Source organism: Aedes aegypti, chromosome 2 (assembly GCF_002204515.2).
Source record: "Aedes aegypti strain LVP_AGWG chromosome 2, AaegL5.0 Primary Assembly, whole genome shotgun sequence".
Classification (NCBI taxonomy): domain Eukaryota; kingdom Metazoa; phylum Arthropoda; class Insecta; order Diptera; family Culicidae; genus Aedes; species Aedes aegypti.
In genome coordinates this window covers 84,883,205-84,900,510 of record NC_035108.1, presented here as the reverse complement: position 1 = coordinate 84,900,510, position 17,306 = coordinate 84,883,205, and the positions used below count along the sequence as shown (strand labels likewise).

Here is a 17,306-nt window from a genome sequence, read left to right as displayed (position 1 = left end):
CAAAACCATTATTTGAATTTTGCGTCCAGTCAGATATAACATCCGTTCATGACTAAAAGAGCAAAGCTGTCGGAAATGCAACCTCCTAATCACCCTAGTTATCACAGGAAATGCTGGATTTATCTGTGTATTTTAACATAATACCACAGACAAACAGACGTAGCACTAACCAAATTTTCATCGATTACTCATTTACCAATAAATTTGAATTCATTATGTTACAAACTTCACAACCAGAGGCGCGCGCATCGCTTTTCTTCGTGTATGACGTTTAACACTACTGCCGTCTGCGAGACTTGTTGCACGAAACAGTATTTCGTGCAACATGCGCACCATATGATGATGGTGTAACCTGGGCGATGGAATTCAAAGTAATTTGTTCTAAGTGTTTGTCATGTCAAGTGTTACGTCTGTTTGTCTGTGCTGTCACTTTCGGCGCACAAAATCAAAACGAAGACGAAAAAGTTAGTATCCAAGCATGCTGTCAAACTAATGTGTGATGTGTGCAAATGTGCAAATGTGCAAGATGCTCAATCATTTCTGGTAAAATCACTGGAGGAATATTTAAAAAAAGACCCTTGAGAACTCTCTGGAGGAGCCTTTGGAGAAATTCTCTTCCCACACCATTGGTCTCATTATCAATCTGACCAAGACGAATTAATAATTTGGTTTACTTCTATACTACACAGCTTTCAACGGTTGCTATGTAACGCAAGTTCGACGAACCAACATGCTTGAATGCACGAATATGTTCCTACAAAATTTTTGCAAGTTGTTTGTGCTCATATTTCACAGTTCTCACAAACATTCGTGCAACTTGCACAAATTTTCGTGCATTGCCCGCACTGTGTAATCAAATTCGATGTGAATGAGCTGAGCATTAATCCAAGCAAATGCTCTGTAATAGCATACGCAAGAAGAGTTCAACCAATTATATTTGACTACAGCTTGGGACACACGATCTTGCGGCGCGTAGGGGCCCATTCATAAATTTCATAACGCTAGAGGGGGTGGGTGGGTGTCCTAGCGATGTTGAGACCCATACAAAAATTGAATAACATTCATACAAAAAGCGTAACAAGGGGGTGGGTGGGTTCCCTAAATGTCCAATTTCAGCGTTATGAAATAAATGAATGAACCCTAGAAACTGTTCGCGATCTAGGTGTGACGATGGATCAGTGCTTAACGTTTAACGACCACATCAACACATCGTTCGACGAAAAGTTTTCACCGACTGCAGCGGGTATGGTCTTATCCATCGGTGTACTAAATTCACTCGGTCTGAGAATTTTGACACTTGAGCGGGTCCGAAACACGTGGGGAGCATACAGAAGCGTGCCCCGCTCAAGTGTCACAATTCTCAGACCGAGTGAATTTAGTACACCGGTGGATTAGACCATCGAATCCACACTTCGTGGCACAATGGTCTAATCCACCGGTGTACTAAATTCACTCGGTCTGAGAATTGTGACACTTGAGCGGGGCACGCTTCTGTATGCTCCCCACGTGTTTCGGACCCGCTCAAGTGTCAAAATTCTCAGACCGAGTGAATTTAGTACACCGATGGATAAGACCATGGTCTAATCCACCGGTGTACTAAATTCACTCGGTCGAAGAATTTTGACACTTGAGCGGGGCACGCTCCCGTATGATCCCCACGTGATCTGGACCCGCTCTAGTGTCAAAATTCTTCGACCGAGTCAGTTTAGTACACCAGTGGATAAGACCATAAAGGATTTCTAATCTGAACGATGCGCAAATTAGTGGAGTACAGATTAAAAAGTGTTCAGATTAAATGTGGTCAAACCAACGGGGGTACCCGGTATGCTTTTCGATGAGTAACACTTCACTGAGGCCTTAAGTGTCCGTAATATGAATCAAAACGGTACATTCTCGAAGGAAAACAAGTTTATTATGTTTTTCAATCCTCTCTGATCGTCTACAAAACAACTATTCCGAGCAAAAGTGTAAATTGTGTGTTCCTTCCTATGCTACACATGGTGCATTCTCAACCCAACCTCTTTTTTGACGGACAACATGAAGCACTCAGCAGCCCAGTGATTAATTTATCGTTCGACGAAAAGTTTTCACCGACTGGAGCGGGTATCGAATCCACACTTCGTGGCACAATACGCCCAGACGACTGACGCCGCTAACCGCAAGGCCATGAAGCCCAGCGTTATGAAATAAATGAATAAGCCCAAACGGAACATTTCTCGAATCTTTCTCTGAAATTGCATTTTTTTTATCTGTGATCTCTTCGAATCACACACGCTGTTGGGTAGGAGTATTCGGGACTCTTTTCAGCAAGAAACTACACCAAATGTTGAATCCAGAAACGCTAAAAGCTATATTTAATCATTTAATAATAAGTATTTGCAATCACAACAACAATAAAGTTACTCACACTGGCAACACACGCAAAAAAATTGTGCGGTACAAACTACCATATTAGGGGGTTAACTTAAGCGCTCGCACCGGCAATTTTCAGCAGACCAGAAATGCGCTTGATTTTACCATGTCTGTAGTCGAAATCAGATTGTTGTAAATTATTGCTGTCAAATGTAACAGTAATATAGTGGGATGTACCGTAAACATAGTAAATTGGTCTGAAATTGCATGGTAGTTTCAAGAATGGGCGTAGTCAGCTAAAATAGTCATTTTTACCACAAAATTATTTCCCGTGCACTGAAATGAATTTTATTGTAGAAACTACTGAATCCATGGTAAAATTAAGAACTGCACCAACGATTTTCAACCGACTACATTAATCTGTTAACTCTACCAAAACATAGTCAACATCACTACGCATGAAAATTTCTTCTGTTGATTTAACCAGAGTTGTAGTATTTTTGACTAGAAATATTCTAGATTTGAGAAGTTTAGCATCATACTTGTTGTACGGTGGGTGTCACGGATTGAAATACAATGCTTTGTAGTGGATACTACTATGGACATAGTCAAATTTACTGCACTGCTCAGTGATTTACACCAGATTATAGTAAACTTAACAGATTTTTGTAGTCGGTTGAAAATCGTTGGTGCAGTTCTTAATTCTACCATGGATTCGGTAGATTATACAACAAAATTTGTTTGCGTGCATCCTCACTCGTGATTAGCATTATTTCTGAGTGTGATCGTGAAACATTTCACTCCCAACAGCATCGATCGCATCGATGGCTGGTGCATTTTGAAATATTCCGTTTGACATCGGATTGAATTTTCTCTCATTCCAGGCAGTGTTGGCAGTGTTTTATTGAAGTAATCAACCAGAACAATTGAGCTCTCGCCGAGCGGTGTCACGAACACGTGCGCAAATTTGCTGGTTGAAAATACTGCCGTTTGATTTTGCTGGGAACAGCTGATCTTTGTTTATATTTTCAACCAGCACTCTTTAAGTAGTTTGGTGTCATGTAGCGTGTATGTACACGAGCGCAGAAACCACTATGTTTATGAGCATATGCAAATCGCCGCATATGGGTGCAACATTTCTTATTCATATGCCGTTACGTATGAAGTGATACGCTGTTTCTAAATAAATTAAAAGTTTTATATATAATGCTCGACAGTAAACGACAGTATACAATGTTAATCTTGGACTTCCTTTATTGCTTGTTTGCTTTCAACTTCGCCTAGTTCAATTCCATGATCGGCATCACTGCACTCTAAAGAACGCGAGAGAAAAAGTCCGTTTCTCTCTCCGCTCCGCCTTCCAGTGCGTGAATCGAAATTATAACGACAAAACGAATGTCAGATCTTGGCACAAAAGCAGCAGCAAACGAACGAAAGCCAGTTTGAAGAAAGGAAAAAAGACATCATCATCATCACACGAAGCTGCTGTTTGCTTTTGATGTGAAATTTTCTACGGAAAAGTGTTCCGATCCCAGTGCCAGTGCAGGTGCAAAGTTTCCGACGGGTTATTGCGCTACTGATAACACCGGTGGAAGAAGAGGAAAAAGTTCCCACATCCGGAAATTGTCCGCGAGAAAAGAGGTCCCGTAATTTGGTCGAAAGAAAAACAGTGCAAAGAAGGAAGCCATCATCGTTTTGAGGAAAGCAGAAGGCACCGCACTCTGGAAACTGGGTGTCATAAAGAAGGCGGCGTTGAAAAGTAGTTTTCGAAGATTAGAAGATTTTTGCCAACAGAGACGAAGCTCTCGTCAGCCAGGAACAGAACAAACGACAATTTCCGACGATTATTCCGTTGCTAACACGAAACTGCTGGCGGAGGGAAGACGACACAACATGGCGCAGAACATCAATCCGGAACGGGCTGCTGCCTCCAACCAGTCGTCGAAGCAGAGTGACGAAACTTTGATCAATAACAACAATCATGCCGTCAGTAAAAGGTGAGTCTCGGGGAAAAATCGGGATTTTATTTTCCCAGCAATGCAGTTATGGAGGTTGCATTGGGGATCGATGCTTCCTCAATCATATTTTGTGTTGGTCGCGTAAAATCGATGTTTTAAGGTTCAGTGTTGCCAATTATGCTGCTGCATGATGGCATAACTTTAAAACGTTTTGGACGAAATACCTGCGTTAGCCTGTCTGCGCTTCACTACAAAAACACGATTTGGTTACAATTTATTGCATGAAAATTAACGTTCAATTGCAATATTATTTCAATTTAACCAATATTTTCTTGACGACAAATTCGCTTATCACATTGTAATTGTAATTTTATTGTTAACATCACGTTAACTTATTGGTAACAACCATTATTCAAGTCAAGGAAGTACCCTATGATCATGAATGACGAGGGAATCAATAAATCACATATTTAATCGACCGCACGAATCTTCTTCTGCTGTAGAGATTTCCTTGTACCTTACATCACCACTTAAACACTCTTCTACACTTCAATTTTCTTATTTCATCATCTATTTTAGATGATTTTCAAAAGGCCACATTGGTGGCCAAGATGGTAAAAAATAGGTCACAACTAGAAGGCCTCAACACATGTTAGAGTAAACAAAGGCGTCAACTCACTGGCCTCATCAGCGTCGGCCGGCGTCTATGGGCACAAATCAAAAGGGTTCAACAGCTTTTGGTGAAATAAAAGCCTCATTTCCTTTGACTCGTTTTTTTAGCAGGATTGTTTGCTAAAATGATAGTAATGAATATTCATTGCTGTAACTCAGTTTGTTCAGCGACTTTCTGGACGATAAAATAATATACAATGCACAAAATCATTATATAAATTTGATTTATAGTTGAACAAAACAAGATTGCGTTTTTCTCATTGTTTACTTTTTGGAGATGATGCCTTTTGAATTATTAGTCTTGAAATGCGTTAAAAGGGGGTGGGTTGGTGTTGAAAATGACCATTTTTGACGTTATGAAATGTGTGATTTCCGTGAATCACAAGTCTGTCTCTTCTGCATGTTCGTCAAAATTTAATTTAGGTAATTATCATTTCTGCACTGTTACTGCATAAGGGCTTAACTTACATAAGCGATTTCTCTTCATCGATCGTCTCTCGCTAAGAACTTCGCTAAATTAGATAAATAATAATAAATAAATAAATAATAATAATAAATAAATAATTCATGTTAATGGAGCAAGAGATAGGGTAAGTGTACCAGATATGGCCATAGTGATTCCCTATTTGGCCATACGGGATAACTTGAATGTCTTCACATTTTGAAAGGTTTTGTGTGTTTTAGCAGTAAGCTGTTTACTGCCCATAACTGCATATTTGTAACATTCGACAAAAGTAGGCATTGAGTAAATGGAATAACAAGTGTGCATTTTATGGCAGTATGGAAGGAAACTTAAATTTCAAATAAATACCAGGAACTCAAAAGTGCTTATTTGAGACTGATGTTTTGTACAACTTATACCGCATACTGAGTGAATAGTGAAAAAACAGTTCTGATAGAAATTTGATGTTTATTACATTACTAGGCTCATTTATAATCTTAATGTGACTGTTATGCGGTTATAATTGCCAGTGTGACAAACAACTTGTTATTTTTTTCGAATTTTCTAGAACAATCTTACAGATTTCATTAAGTTGATCGAAAGTTTTTATCATTTAATGACTCTCTACGGTATTAACTCCAATGTATCAAAAATGTCGAATGTGACAAATATGCAGTTATGGGCAGTTTAGTAGAATACCTATAAGTAGATGAAAAAACCGAATTTAGTACTATACCATTTAATTCCACTAGAGTTTGTATCCTTTGACAGATACGCGTATTTCGACTCGACGAAGAAAACTTGAATATTTATGCATGCTGTTTCAAAGAATTAAGGCCCAAGTAAAAATGGAGCAAATGTCAAAAGTGAAAAAGCAGTTTTCGGCGTTAAAATCGACTAATCGAAAAAAAATAAAAACACACAGCTGTTTTATTTGCAAAATAAAAAGGCTGTGTATTCTTATTTTTTCCGATTTGTTGATTTCAAGGGCGAAAACTGCTTTTTCATTTTCGACATTTGCCTCATTTTTTTCTTGCACCTTAAAATTTATATTTTTTAAACAAGTATTGGTATCCTAACCATCGATTGCAGTTGATAGATTGCCAAAAGATTTGTTCTGAATGGATATACAATTTTGCATATAATCGAAAGACGGTTTTCTGTTTTCGGGTTACTTGGTAGTGGAGTATAAATCAAACAACATTGGATGAATTACGGAACATTTATAGGGCGTTGCATAACTCTAGGCGTTTAACGCTACAGTGATACCTCCATGAGTCGATGTTCCATGACTCGATATCGACTCATGGAACCATACTAAAATCAAAATTTCATGGTTACTATGATGGTCCCTAGAAGCAGCTTTCCAAAGGATTGCTGTTCCATGACTCGATATTTCCATGAGTCGATGGTCCCTTCAATATCGACTCATGGAGGTTTCACTGTATATGGAAATTTCTGACTTAGATTACAAAAATGGTCCCAATTTGTACAAATGGTATTCGCTAAGAGATTTGCCAAGGGTAAGTGACGAACTTATTAAGACTTCATCAAATAATGATCGTAGAACAGATTGTTTGTAAGCGTTCCAAAAATGCAAAAATCTTATTATTTTTTAATATTTGCATATAAATCCTCAAATGTACTTGGCTCCAACGAAAATAGCTTTAACATGAAATGCCATACAAATACTCTTCATTATTGCATTCGTTTTTCTTTACTGATTAACAGAAATTTTGTTATTTCGTTTAGTGTGTTGTGGGTCTCGCACTATTCGAGGGACCATTATAGTAACCTTGAAAGTATGGTTCCATGAGTCGATATCGAGTCATAGAACAACTCATGGAAGTTTAACTGTAATTAACTTCGTTCCATTAAAGTGGATAATTACGCTTCCGGTCGCAATATTCCGCGCAATAATTGCAAAATTCGCAATCCAACATAATTATTCGCCGTTATTACGGTGAAACTTCGTCGGTAACCTCGTCGACTCCGGTGATCGCAACGATGCCAAGCGGCTAAAACGTACCCACTGTCAGCTTTCCCCAGCAGACGATCACAATTCTCTCCCGATGGAGATCGGAACATCAATCCAACCGATGGTTGTTACTCAGAACCTCTTGGAAACGCTGTCCACTGACGACCTAGATGGAAACGTTAACAACAGATCGTTATCGCCACACAACTCAACTCCTCCAATCTCCAATCACAATCGTAAACAAAGGTACCAAACACTCTCGTGAGCTGATGAATCTGGCCAATATCCCGCAGTCCGGTTACCAACTAAAAGCTGTTACAACTGGTACACAGCTTAATGCGACGGACGAGGATGTTTTCAAGGCCGTCATCAAGGTGCCACAAGACTCCAACACGGAATATTTCACCTACACTCCATCGCACCAACAACCCGTGCGATTCTTACTTTCGGGTCTCGCACTGTATGATTTGGCAGAAGGATCGCGTTATTTTCGGCTGATGGTGCTATGCCACCCGGCACTAATTTCGAAGTGAAAAAAGTGCAAAATAGTGAAAAACGGAATACCCGGTAAATTAGCAATGCTATAATTTTGTACCACATTCAATATATAATCGTTTAGAAGTCCCTATGGACGCAAGGATCGTAAAGTGATGGACTGATTGCCGAAGATATATGTGTTTGTGTTTTTTTTTTCGAACGAGCTGACGTACTTATAAGTGGAAATATGGTTTAGAAAATTGTGTTCGTTGGAATGCTAGTAGACTATTGTATCGCTTGGCTGGCTTCCTGCTATATTACACCTCTGAAATAGGAACGGTTGGATTATCCGGTGAGTTTGTTCCATATTATTCTACACTTTTTATTTTAAATAGCTCTAGATAAACCTTGTTAAAAGCAAAGGAAAAGAATCGGTTTTGTTTTATTTGTATAGGGAAAGTGTACCAGTTATGGCCATAGTGGTTCCCTATTTGGCCATATGCAAAATTTGGATAACTTTCACATTTTTAATCTTTTTGAATGTTTTAACATCAAGATATATCCTATATCTTACTGCTAAAACTCAAAAAAAACTTTTAAAAATGTTGAGAGTTCAAGTTATCACGTATGGCGAAATAGGGTACCACTATGGCCATAACTGGTACACCTACCCTATTTGTGTATCGCCGGTTTAATTTCACTAAAATCAAGTAGCTCGCGTCCGCGCTTTTTTTTTTTTTTTTAATTTGTTTCCGTTTTTGCTTTTCTTTGTTCTTTTTTTTTTTGTTTTCATAGCAATACTACGATACGATATAATGCGTGTTTTAGTTGAAACGCGGAGCACCGTAATTTTTTTTGTCAATATTCAATACTTTATTAACGGACAGTAGTATTTTTTTCCTTTTTTTTTTTTTTTAATTCTTAAAATGTTTTCTAAACAATTCGATGACCCTAGAGGGATCGTTTCTGCTTTGAACTTACAACTGAGCAGAAAAAGACGATTAATCAATTAGTACTACTCGAAACACGATTATCCATAAAGTTAATAATAAATAACTTCTCTTTTGATTGTCGGAATTCAAGAGATTAAATTAAAAACAAGTAAACAACAAATGCTCTGGGTCCATTGATGGCTTTTCAGGCGAATCCTAATGATCTAATATCCCTCCTAACCCCCAACTCCGTAGTACTTATGAGGGTGTCGCTGAGTCGGAGGCCTCTCGTTAAGTAAATGCTACATCAACATTTCCTTCCCCTATCCCAAGTTACGGTAAAGATGGGCGTGGCCAGGAATAGCGATATTTATGTTTTTAATATTCTTGTCAACGACTGGATCAAGGTTTACTCCCCGGCCTTGTTCCTGGAAGCAGTTTAGATGAGATTATTAAAAATAATCATAAATGTTGTTAGTATCCAATCTACGAAGTATACCGTAACTACGCTAACGCTAACGCACTGTATGATTTGGCAGAAGGAGGAATTATTGCTCAATGAAGTGCGCCCGTTCGACCTTAAAATTTTCTCTCAGACAAAAGTGATCCCGAAGAATGTGTGCTGTATCTGCTTTGATTTGAGAAAGGATCTACCAAGCTTTCGGAGCTGCAAAGAGTAAAGACTTTGTTCAACACGGTGGTAAACTGGAGATTCTTCACCAGAAAACCAGACGATTCGGTCCAGTGCCATCGATATCAGCGCTTCGACCCTGGAATGCGCTTTTGTAACATCTCTCCATCTTGTGTTAAATGCGGGGAGAAACATCTCACAGCAAACTGCAAACTCCCGGTGAAGGCCAACTTCAAGGATGCTTCTGTCTCACGCAGTCTTATTCGGTGCGCTAACTGCAGTGGAAGTCCCACGGCCAACTTTCGAGGCTGGCCCTGTCAGCTGAATTATATCAAGCAACCCGAAGAGAATTGTCAGCGTGCTTTTAAGAAAACTACAGCGCCAAACACCCGCGCACCTGCAACCTCTCTTCCTAGGATCAATTCCAACGTTCAAAATCCATTGAATAATCCTAGTGTCGCCGAAGGACCTTCTTACTCGCAAGTACTACAGGGTTCTGGCCAACCAGAGCGATGCGCACATCTTTTCTCCGTCAGCGAGTTTCTTTGTCTGGCGAGGGATCTTTTTCATCGTTTGCAAGGCTGCCGTACTAAGGAGCAACAATTCCTAGCTTTACAATAGCTAGCCTACCTTGTCTGCGCGTAGTTTCAATTAGTTCGAACAAAAGATCCATTCCCAGTAAATCGCTAGAATTTTTCGATTCGACAACGTCATGACATAGATGTAGTTGTCGTCACCGGAACCTGGTTGCGCCCAATTATTTCATTTCTTCATCCAAATCAGGGGCCCAGATAGCCGTAGCGGTGAACGCGCAGCTATTCAGCATGACCAAGCTGAGGGTCGTGGGTTCGAATCCCACCGGTCGAGGATCTTTTCGGGTTGGAAATTTTCTCGACTTCCCAGGGCATAGTGTATCTTCGTACCTGCCACACGATATACACATGCAAAAATGGTCATTGGCATAGTAAGCTCTCAGTGAATAACTGTGGAAGTGCTCATAAGAACACTAAGCTGAGAAGCAGGCTCTGTCCCAGTGAGGACGTAACGCCAGAAAGAAGAAGAATCAAAATTTCACCTGTGTTCGTCTCGATCGGCCATCAAGTCATGAAGGCAGCAGAGCAGAAGGTGTACTAATAGCTGTTCGAAGAGGATTGGCTTTCAAGCAGCTGGATATTTCGACCAAAAAAATCGAGGCAACAGGCACTACCATTTCATCGACTGATAATGATATACGCATTATTGCTGCATACTTTTCTGGAACGCTTCGGGCCTCTGAGTGGTCACAGTTTCGACGTGAAATCCGCTCTGTCGTTACGCAAAACTGACCGTATCATCTAGCTTCGTAATCGACGTCGACGGCAGTGGATGAGAACCAGGGATCCTATGCTGAAACACATTGTTCTTTCGCTCAACGATCGCATTCGTGGGGAATGCGCAAACGAACGGTTCAGCAAATTTTCTCAAATCTTAGCTACAATGAAGCGTGACGATAATAAACTGGCGCATCACCAAAGCTCTGAAGAAAACGACCTAGTACAGTCCTCCGCTGCGCAGTGGAGACACGTTATTCACTTGTCCTAAGGAAAAAGCCAAACTACTTGCTGAAAGTTCCACTAGCGACAGGAACACTGTTGAGCGTACTGTCGAACAGATCGACCTTTCTCCGTCTGTTGTCGATAACTCCTGATTAGTTCGCCCCAAGAAACTATTCGCAATATGAAACCCGCTTTGCCCGGTCATGGTGAAATCAATAACTTGATTTTGAAACGACTTCCTCTAAAAGGGTATGTAGTTCTCGCTAAATTTTCTCCGCTTGCCTCAAACTATGCGTCTTTCCCGAAGACTGAAAACACGCTATAGTTGTCGCCATTCCGGAAGCGAGTAAGGACCATTCCATTCCTTCTAACTACAGTCCAATCAGCCTGTTGCCAACATTGAACAAGCATACCCCGAACGCGTCATTTTGACGTGTATCGAGAAACACCTGGAAACAGTACGTTTGATTTACAACAAATAGCCATATGTTTCCTAAACCAAATGATGTTAAACTAAATGGATTAATGTCAAACGACCCAGAACCTAGTGCTACTATAGACACATGTGTTCATATAGCGGCACAAGTGATATTAACTCTCACGCACTCAACTTTCAAAGTTTGAGCCGTCGCATGATATGAGTAAATAGGATTATTGGTCCATGGCATTACAGCTGTAGTGTTCATTATGAAAAATCATGTATATTGAGCCGTCACACGGTACTATTCTTTAAGTTTCAGAAAATGTCCTCTTTGGGTACATTCAGGAACCGGTGCCAGGTGACCGGGTATCCGAAAAGGCCATAATCATTGAAAAATAATGTCTTCTTGTAACTTTTTAGTTATATAACACGCACAGCGGGTAATTTTCTTATCGCTAATCTAGAAAATCTACGTAAAACATCACCTCCAGAACGAATATACCACATTTGAATCCGGAATAACTCCGGAATCAAGTGGTCAATCCAATTTCTCTTGGAAAATAATAAAACTTGGAGTATGTGGTTTGTTTGAGACCAAAGGATCCAAAATCGGTCTATAACTGGTCAAGTTATGATTTTTTAAGGTTCCTCAAAAGTTTAAAGATATGAGTGAATAGGATTACAAAAGTGTTCCTCTGAGGCCCTATCGAAACCAAATCCTGGGTATCTGGATGTGGCCAAGATCTCATATTGGTTCATGGCATTATAGCTGTGGTGTTCAGAATAAAAAATCATGAATGTTGAGCTGTCCCACGATATGAGTAAATAGGATTACAAAAAGTGTCCCACTGAGACCCAGCCGGAGCCAATTCCGGGGTATCCGGAAGCGGCCAGAACCTCATATTGGTCCATGGCATTATAGCTATTATATTCAGGATAAAAAATAATCCATTTTGAGCCGTCGCACGATATGAAAGAATAGGTTGCAAAAGTGTCCCTCTGAGGCCCTAATGGAACCGATTCCGCGGTATAGAAATCTGACTAGACCGCGTTGGCAGAACGCGCCCATACCCCTTTCTAAACCGAACGGTTGGAAAATTGTAAAACTCAAAATAGAACAGAAAGTACTATTACTAGGGTAAATCGCCAAATGTTGAACGGTTAAGATAGACGTTTTTTTGTTATTTGATTTTCATGGAAATTTTGATAGAAAGGTTGCTAAAAATGCATTCAACACCGTAGACGATTGTTTAACATTATTTCTGTAACATTTTTAGCACGGTAATGTCCATTTTTAATTGAAAAAGTATATATTTAAAAAGATAGTTCTATACCCAATTGTTGAACACATACATAACCCATCTTATCCTGATGTTGAACGATTGTCGCTAAATGTTGACCGTTTTACTCCCGCATTCATTCAACTTGCAAGTTCGCGCTCCTCGTCGGTTGTGAGGCCAGGGTTAGGTCCGCGAAGCACTTTCCCTGACCACTCTGGGCTGAAACGGAAGTGAATCGTCCCCTACGACACTCCATAGACTTTAGCGGCTTCTCCTAATGTACATTATTTTCGACATTACAGCATCAATCGCGAGATTGAGGTTATACTCCGGATAAATCAGCTGCCGATGCGTAATTTCAATCATGGTGTAAACAAACAAACGATGATGGCATTGATGCCATAGTGAAGATAGTGAAATTCGAAAAAAAAAAGAATCAGAATGGCTATGGGAATGGGATGCAATTAATTATACTTTTCTGAATCGCGTTTTTCACCATTGCAACATACACCATTATAGGATTTTTTATAATAATTATTCAACAGATAATTAAAGCAAAAAAACAATACTATATTGTGTAATGCAATATTCCATTTCAATATAGGTGTTTGGTACGAAAATAAAAAATCTGGCAATACTGTTGATGAAACCAAGCCTTTCATGTTATGCTAGTGTTCAACAAATTGAAAATGTACGTGAAACGAAAGTGCAATTGAAAATGATTTTATGTAATTAATACATACGAGTAAATTGTACGGATGTTTAGAAAATAACTAAAGTAGACTTTTACTGATATCGTGAATAGGTGCTTAACCCAATATACGTAGTATGTTTTACCACACAGCTTATTTCATAGCAGCCCCAGCTTAAGTTATTTTTTAAGAGAATTGAAATTTTCGTTCCACCTACCGATAAAAATTTTCAATAAATATTTCGTTTCAGAAATTGATGTGCTAATTAAATTTATTGTATCCAATAGTACAGCTAACTTACAAAATAGTCTGTATAATTTATTGAAACTGGTTCAATTTCCTGTTTTAACATGGTTTGTACAAATCGTTCAACATTTGGGTAGCGTTCAACAATTAGCGAATTACCCTACTATGTATTATTTTGAGCGATTTAATCTGGTGCTTAACTTTTTAACAGGTGCTTAAATCAATGCTTCAAATTTTGTGTTATTGAACTTGGGCATATTAAATATGCATGAAATTTTGTAGTTCCTTATCAAAATTTCATGCTTATTGATCATAAGGAAATGAAGTTACAGCATGCTAAAGCTGAGAATTTTATGTATGAAAATCGGCTTCTACAACTATTATCCTGAACGGTTAGCGTAAGTTTCTGTTGTAGTGATTCTGAACTTACCGTGATTATGAATTGTCTGACTTGCACTTTTTTTCTCTGTGCTTTTATTACCCCCAAAAAACGCTAACAAAGTTGATTGCACCTAATACATAACCGTCTCTTTTTTCCAGACTCCAGAAAGAGTTGATGGCACTGATGATGTCGTCGGATAAGTCGATTTCGGCCTTCCCCGAAGGTGAAAACTTCTTCAAATGGATCGGCACCATCTGCGGTCCGGAGGGAACCGTCTACAAGGGGCAGAAGTACAAGCTCCTGTTGGAGTTCCCCAACTCGTACCCGTACTCGGCACCGAACGTGAAATTCCTGACGCCTTGCTTCCACCCCAATGTGGATCTCAGCGGGTCCATCTGCTTGGACATCCTGAAGGACAAGTGGTCGGCACTGTACGACGTGCGGACAATCTTGCTCTCGATCCAGTCGCTGCTTGGGGAGCCCAACAACGACAGCCCGCTGAATTCACAAGCCTCGCAGATGTGGCCCAACCAGGACGAGTACAAAAAGTTTCTGGATGAGTTCTACGAGAAGCATAAAGAGGCTTAAGCTGCTGATGATGAGTGGCGGGAGCGACGCGACGAGAGATAAGGAATGAACGCGATATTGATGATGATGATGATGTTCGAGCGTGAGAGCGTGTGCGAGAGCGAAAGGATTCACACACATACAAAATAAGGTAAAATTTAACAAAAAATGGACAAAAATCGCAAGGGTGAGCGCGGACACCACACAATCTAAAGGATATACAAAGGAAGCAACGGATACAGTTTGGCAATGCGAATGGTCGGAAATAGTCAGGGGGCAAACGCAGACAGAGCCCACGGAATCAAGGATGCAGATTGAAGTGGTAGTTGCTTTCTTTCGTTGGACAATTTTGAATAATTTTTAACTTTGATGAATATTTATTATGAACATATTGATTAAAAGGTTTTACTTGTACGCATAACTCCCTGTGGTTGCAAGTTATTTTCTAGAAAACTTTCGGAAATTTCGTAACTGGATCATAGTATGTAGAAAACTATAACTTCTGTTTATTTGTTGAAACTCTGTACGTATGATGCTTTACGCGCTTTGGACCGAATTGTGTGTACTATTGAAGGGCTGGTAGCAGATCTCTTTTTAGAGACTAAGTCACTATTTGAATGCAAATCCCTAGAAACACTTTAATTTTAATGAAGATCCCTAAAGTCTCTTTTTTACATAAAATGATCCCTTTTCTGCTTGCACTGAATTCTGGTGCAACTCCAGATAAATCCTTAGAGACTCTTACACAACTATTCCAATCGTTCTTCAGGAATTTCTCCTCAAATTCCCCGAGGAAAAGTTTTAGGAATTTACGTTTCCTCGTGTTATCTCAGTTTTGAGACACTCAGCCGCTATCAGCCCCGTTATTGAAAAAAATCTCATACATTTCGAGACAATTTGCATGAAATCTTTCAATACATTCTTCAAAAATGCGTAATTTTCGATACTGCGCATGGTTTTGGCATACACGGTCTAATTGGTGTAACAATAAACTACAAGAAGAGTTTTCCAGAAAATTACGTACCATCACAGCCCACTGTTCTAAGATCTGTTCACTTTCCTGTAAACCTAATTTATTCCGACGAAAAATGTGTCGTTCAGAACCTTCCAAGTAGGACCCTAAATATATGTTTAATATAACACCTTATAGTGTACAGGCAGATTTTCGATAGAACTGAGGTTGCGGAAGTTAATACAAGTTTCAGCGATTTTGCCCCATCACTAGAGATTGTACGATATTTCCCACAAGTGGAAGATGGGAGTAAAGATCCCTTGAAAATGGATATATTTTCGAAAACCACGAACAAAAATAAATCTTAGCCATGCATGCTTTAAAAAATATCTTGGCTATTCTTGAATGAATCTAATATCACAAAAAATAAATTAACTTCGTTCATGTCCAAAATGACTTTGTTTCTCGTAGATACTATCAATTGACGTGTTAATTTCCAAAACCGGTAGATACAGTAGACAAATGAAAGTACATTATAGAGTAAAGAACAGCACGCAGCACACGTAACTAGACGCAACGATAACTCATAGCAGAGAGCTTTCAACTACCAAACCGAAGAAGCATTGTAATCGATCAAAAAGATCACCAACAAAAGCATAGAATTCTTTGCACTAACTTTTATGCGTTTCAAAATCTCTTAGTTATCCCTCTTTCCGTATACCCTTTATTTAACTATACATTGATTGGTATTTGTACACGTAATAAATGAATTACAATTATTCCAATGAAGCAATAGAATTGAACCTCTTTAGTGATGACATCTTTCTTTTTTATTAGATGCTGGTTTCAATCAAGACGTAGAAGGGCACTAAGGGCATGTGCTCAGTTCGTGGGTCTCACCTAGGGTCCTACACACTTAAATTATTTCACCGACCTCAGTAAAATTTTTCGCCGAGAATTCAACAGCTGAGAATTCGGTAATTTTTAACGCCGAATCTCGGTAAGGTACCGCGGGGCAAGTGGGTAAATGGGGTAAGTGAAAACAATTGATATATTTTACTGAATATGTGAATTAAAGTTTTAAACTCATTCGTCAACCTTTGAGGTCATTGAGAACATTACTATAGGTAAGAGATTTCTGAGATTTATTAGCCATTATTGCATAATAGAGTGAAAAATTGTTAACCTGTCAACTGTTACTCCGTAACAAGTTGGCGGCGTGCAATCTTATTTTAATATTTTCAGTAGAAAAAAGTTGCGGTAAATAATTTTCTGTACCACTTCTTAGTTGTCCTCTGTGACAGTTTCAAACTGCAATAAAAAAAGTTTTAGAATTAATTCGACGTAGACCTAAAAATAACTAAGTTTAAACACCGTCAATTTTCTTATCAGGTGGGGCAAGTGAAAAGTTTATCATTAGAGATTGAATTTGTGTTTTCTCTTTAACTAGCCATAAGTAAACATGGTTCGCAATTATCATAGAAAAACATAATGTGCTGATAATTCAAGAGACACTATACTCAAGCGTTAAAAGCTATTAGAAATCATGGAAATTCTCTAAAAGATGTTGCCAAACATTACAATATCAATATGTCTACTTCGGGCAGCCAATTAAAAGGAAGACGTTGACTGAAAAGTTGCAATATTAGAGAACACACGGAAATCTCGTGGAATGTCTATGTAAACCTAATTCAAAACATAAAAATGGGGTATAGGTCTATCCACATAAAAAAGACCCTAAAATTTATTTATACGTATTTAATACGTTATTGAAGAATTCCGTTTGATT

General features: G+C 39.0%; 1 protein-coding gene across 1 annotated transcript; it reads left to right on the top strand.

Moving 5' to 3' along the window:
* Positions 1-3,695: 3,695 nt before the first annotated feature.
* On the top strand, positions 3,696-16,306 carry LOC5568296 (ubiquitin-conjugating enzyme E2 C). The gene is made up of 2 exons (XM_001652123.2): positions 3,696-4,349; positions 14,157-16,306. The coding sequence occupies exons 1-2, from the start codon at positions 4,246-4,248 to the stop codon at positions 14,584-14,586; spliced, it is 534 nt and encodes a 177-aa protein (XP_001652173.1). The 5' UTR covers positions 3,696-4,245; the 3' UTR covers positions 14,587-16,306.
* Positions 16,307-17,306: the final 1,000 nt, after the last annotated feature.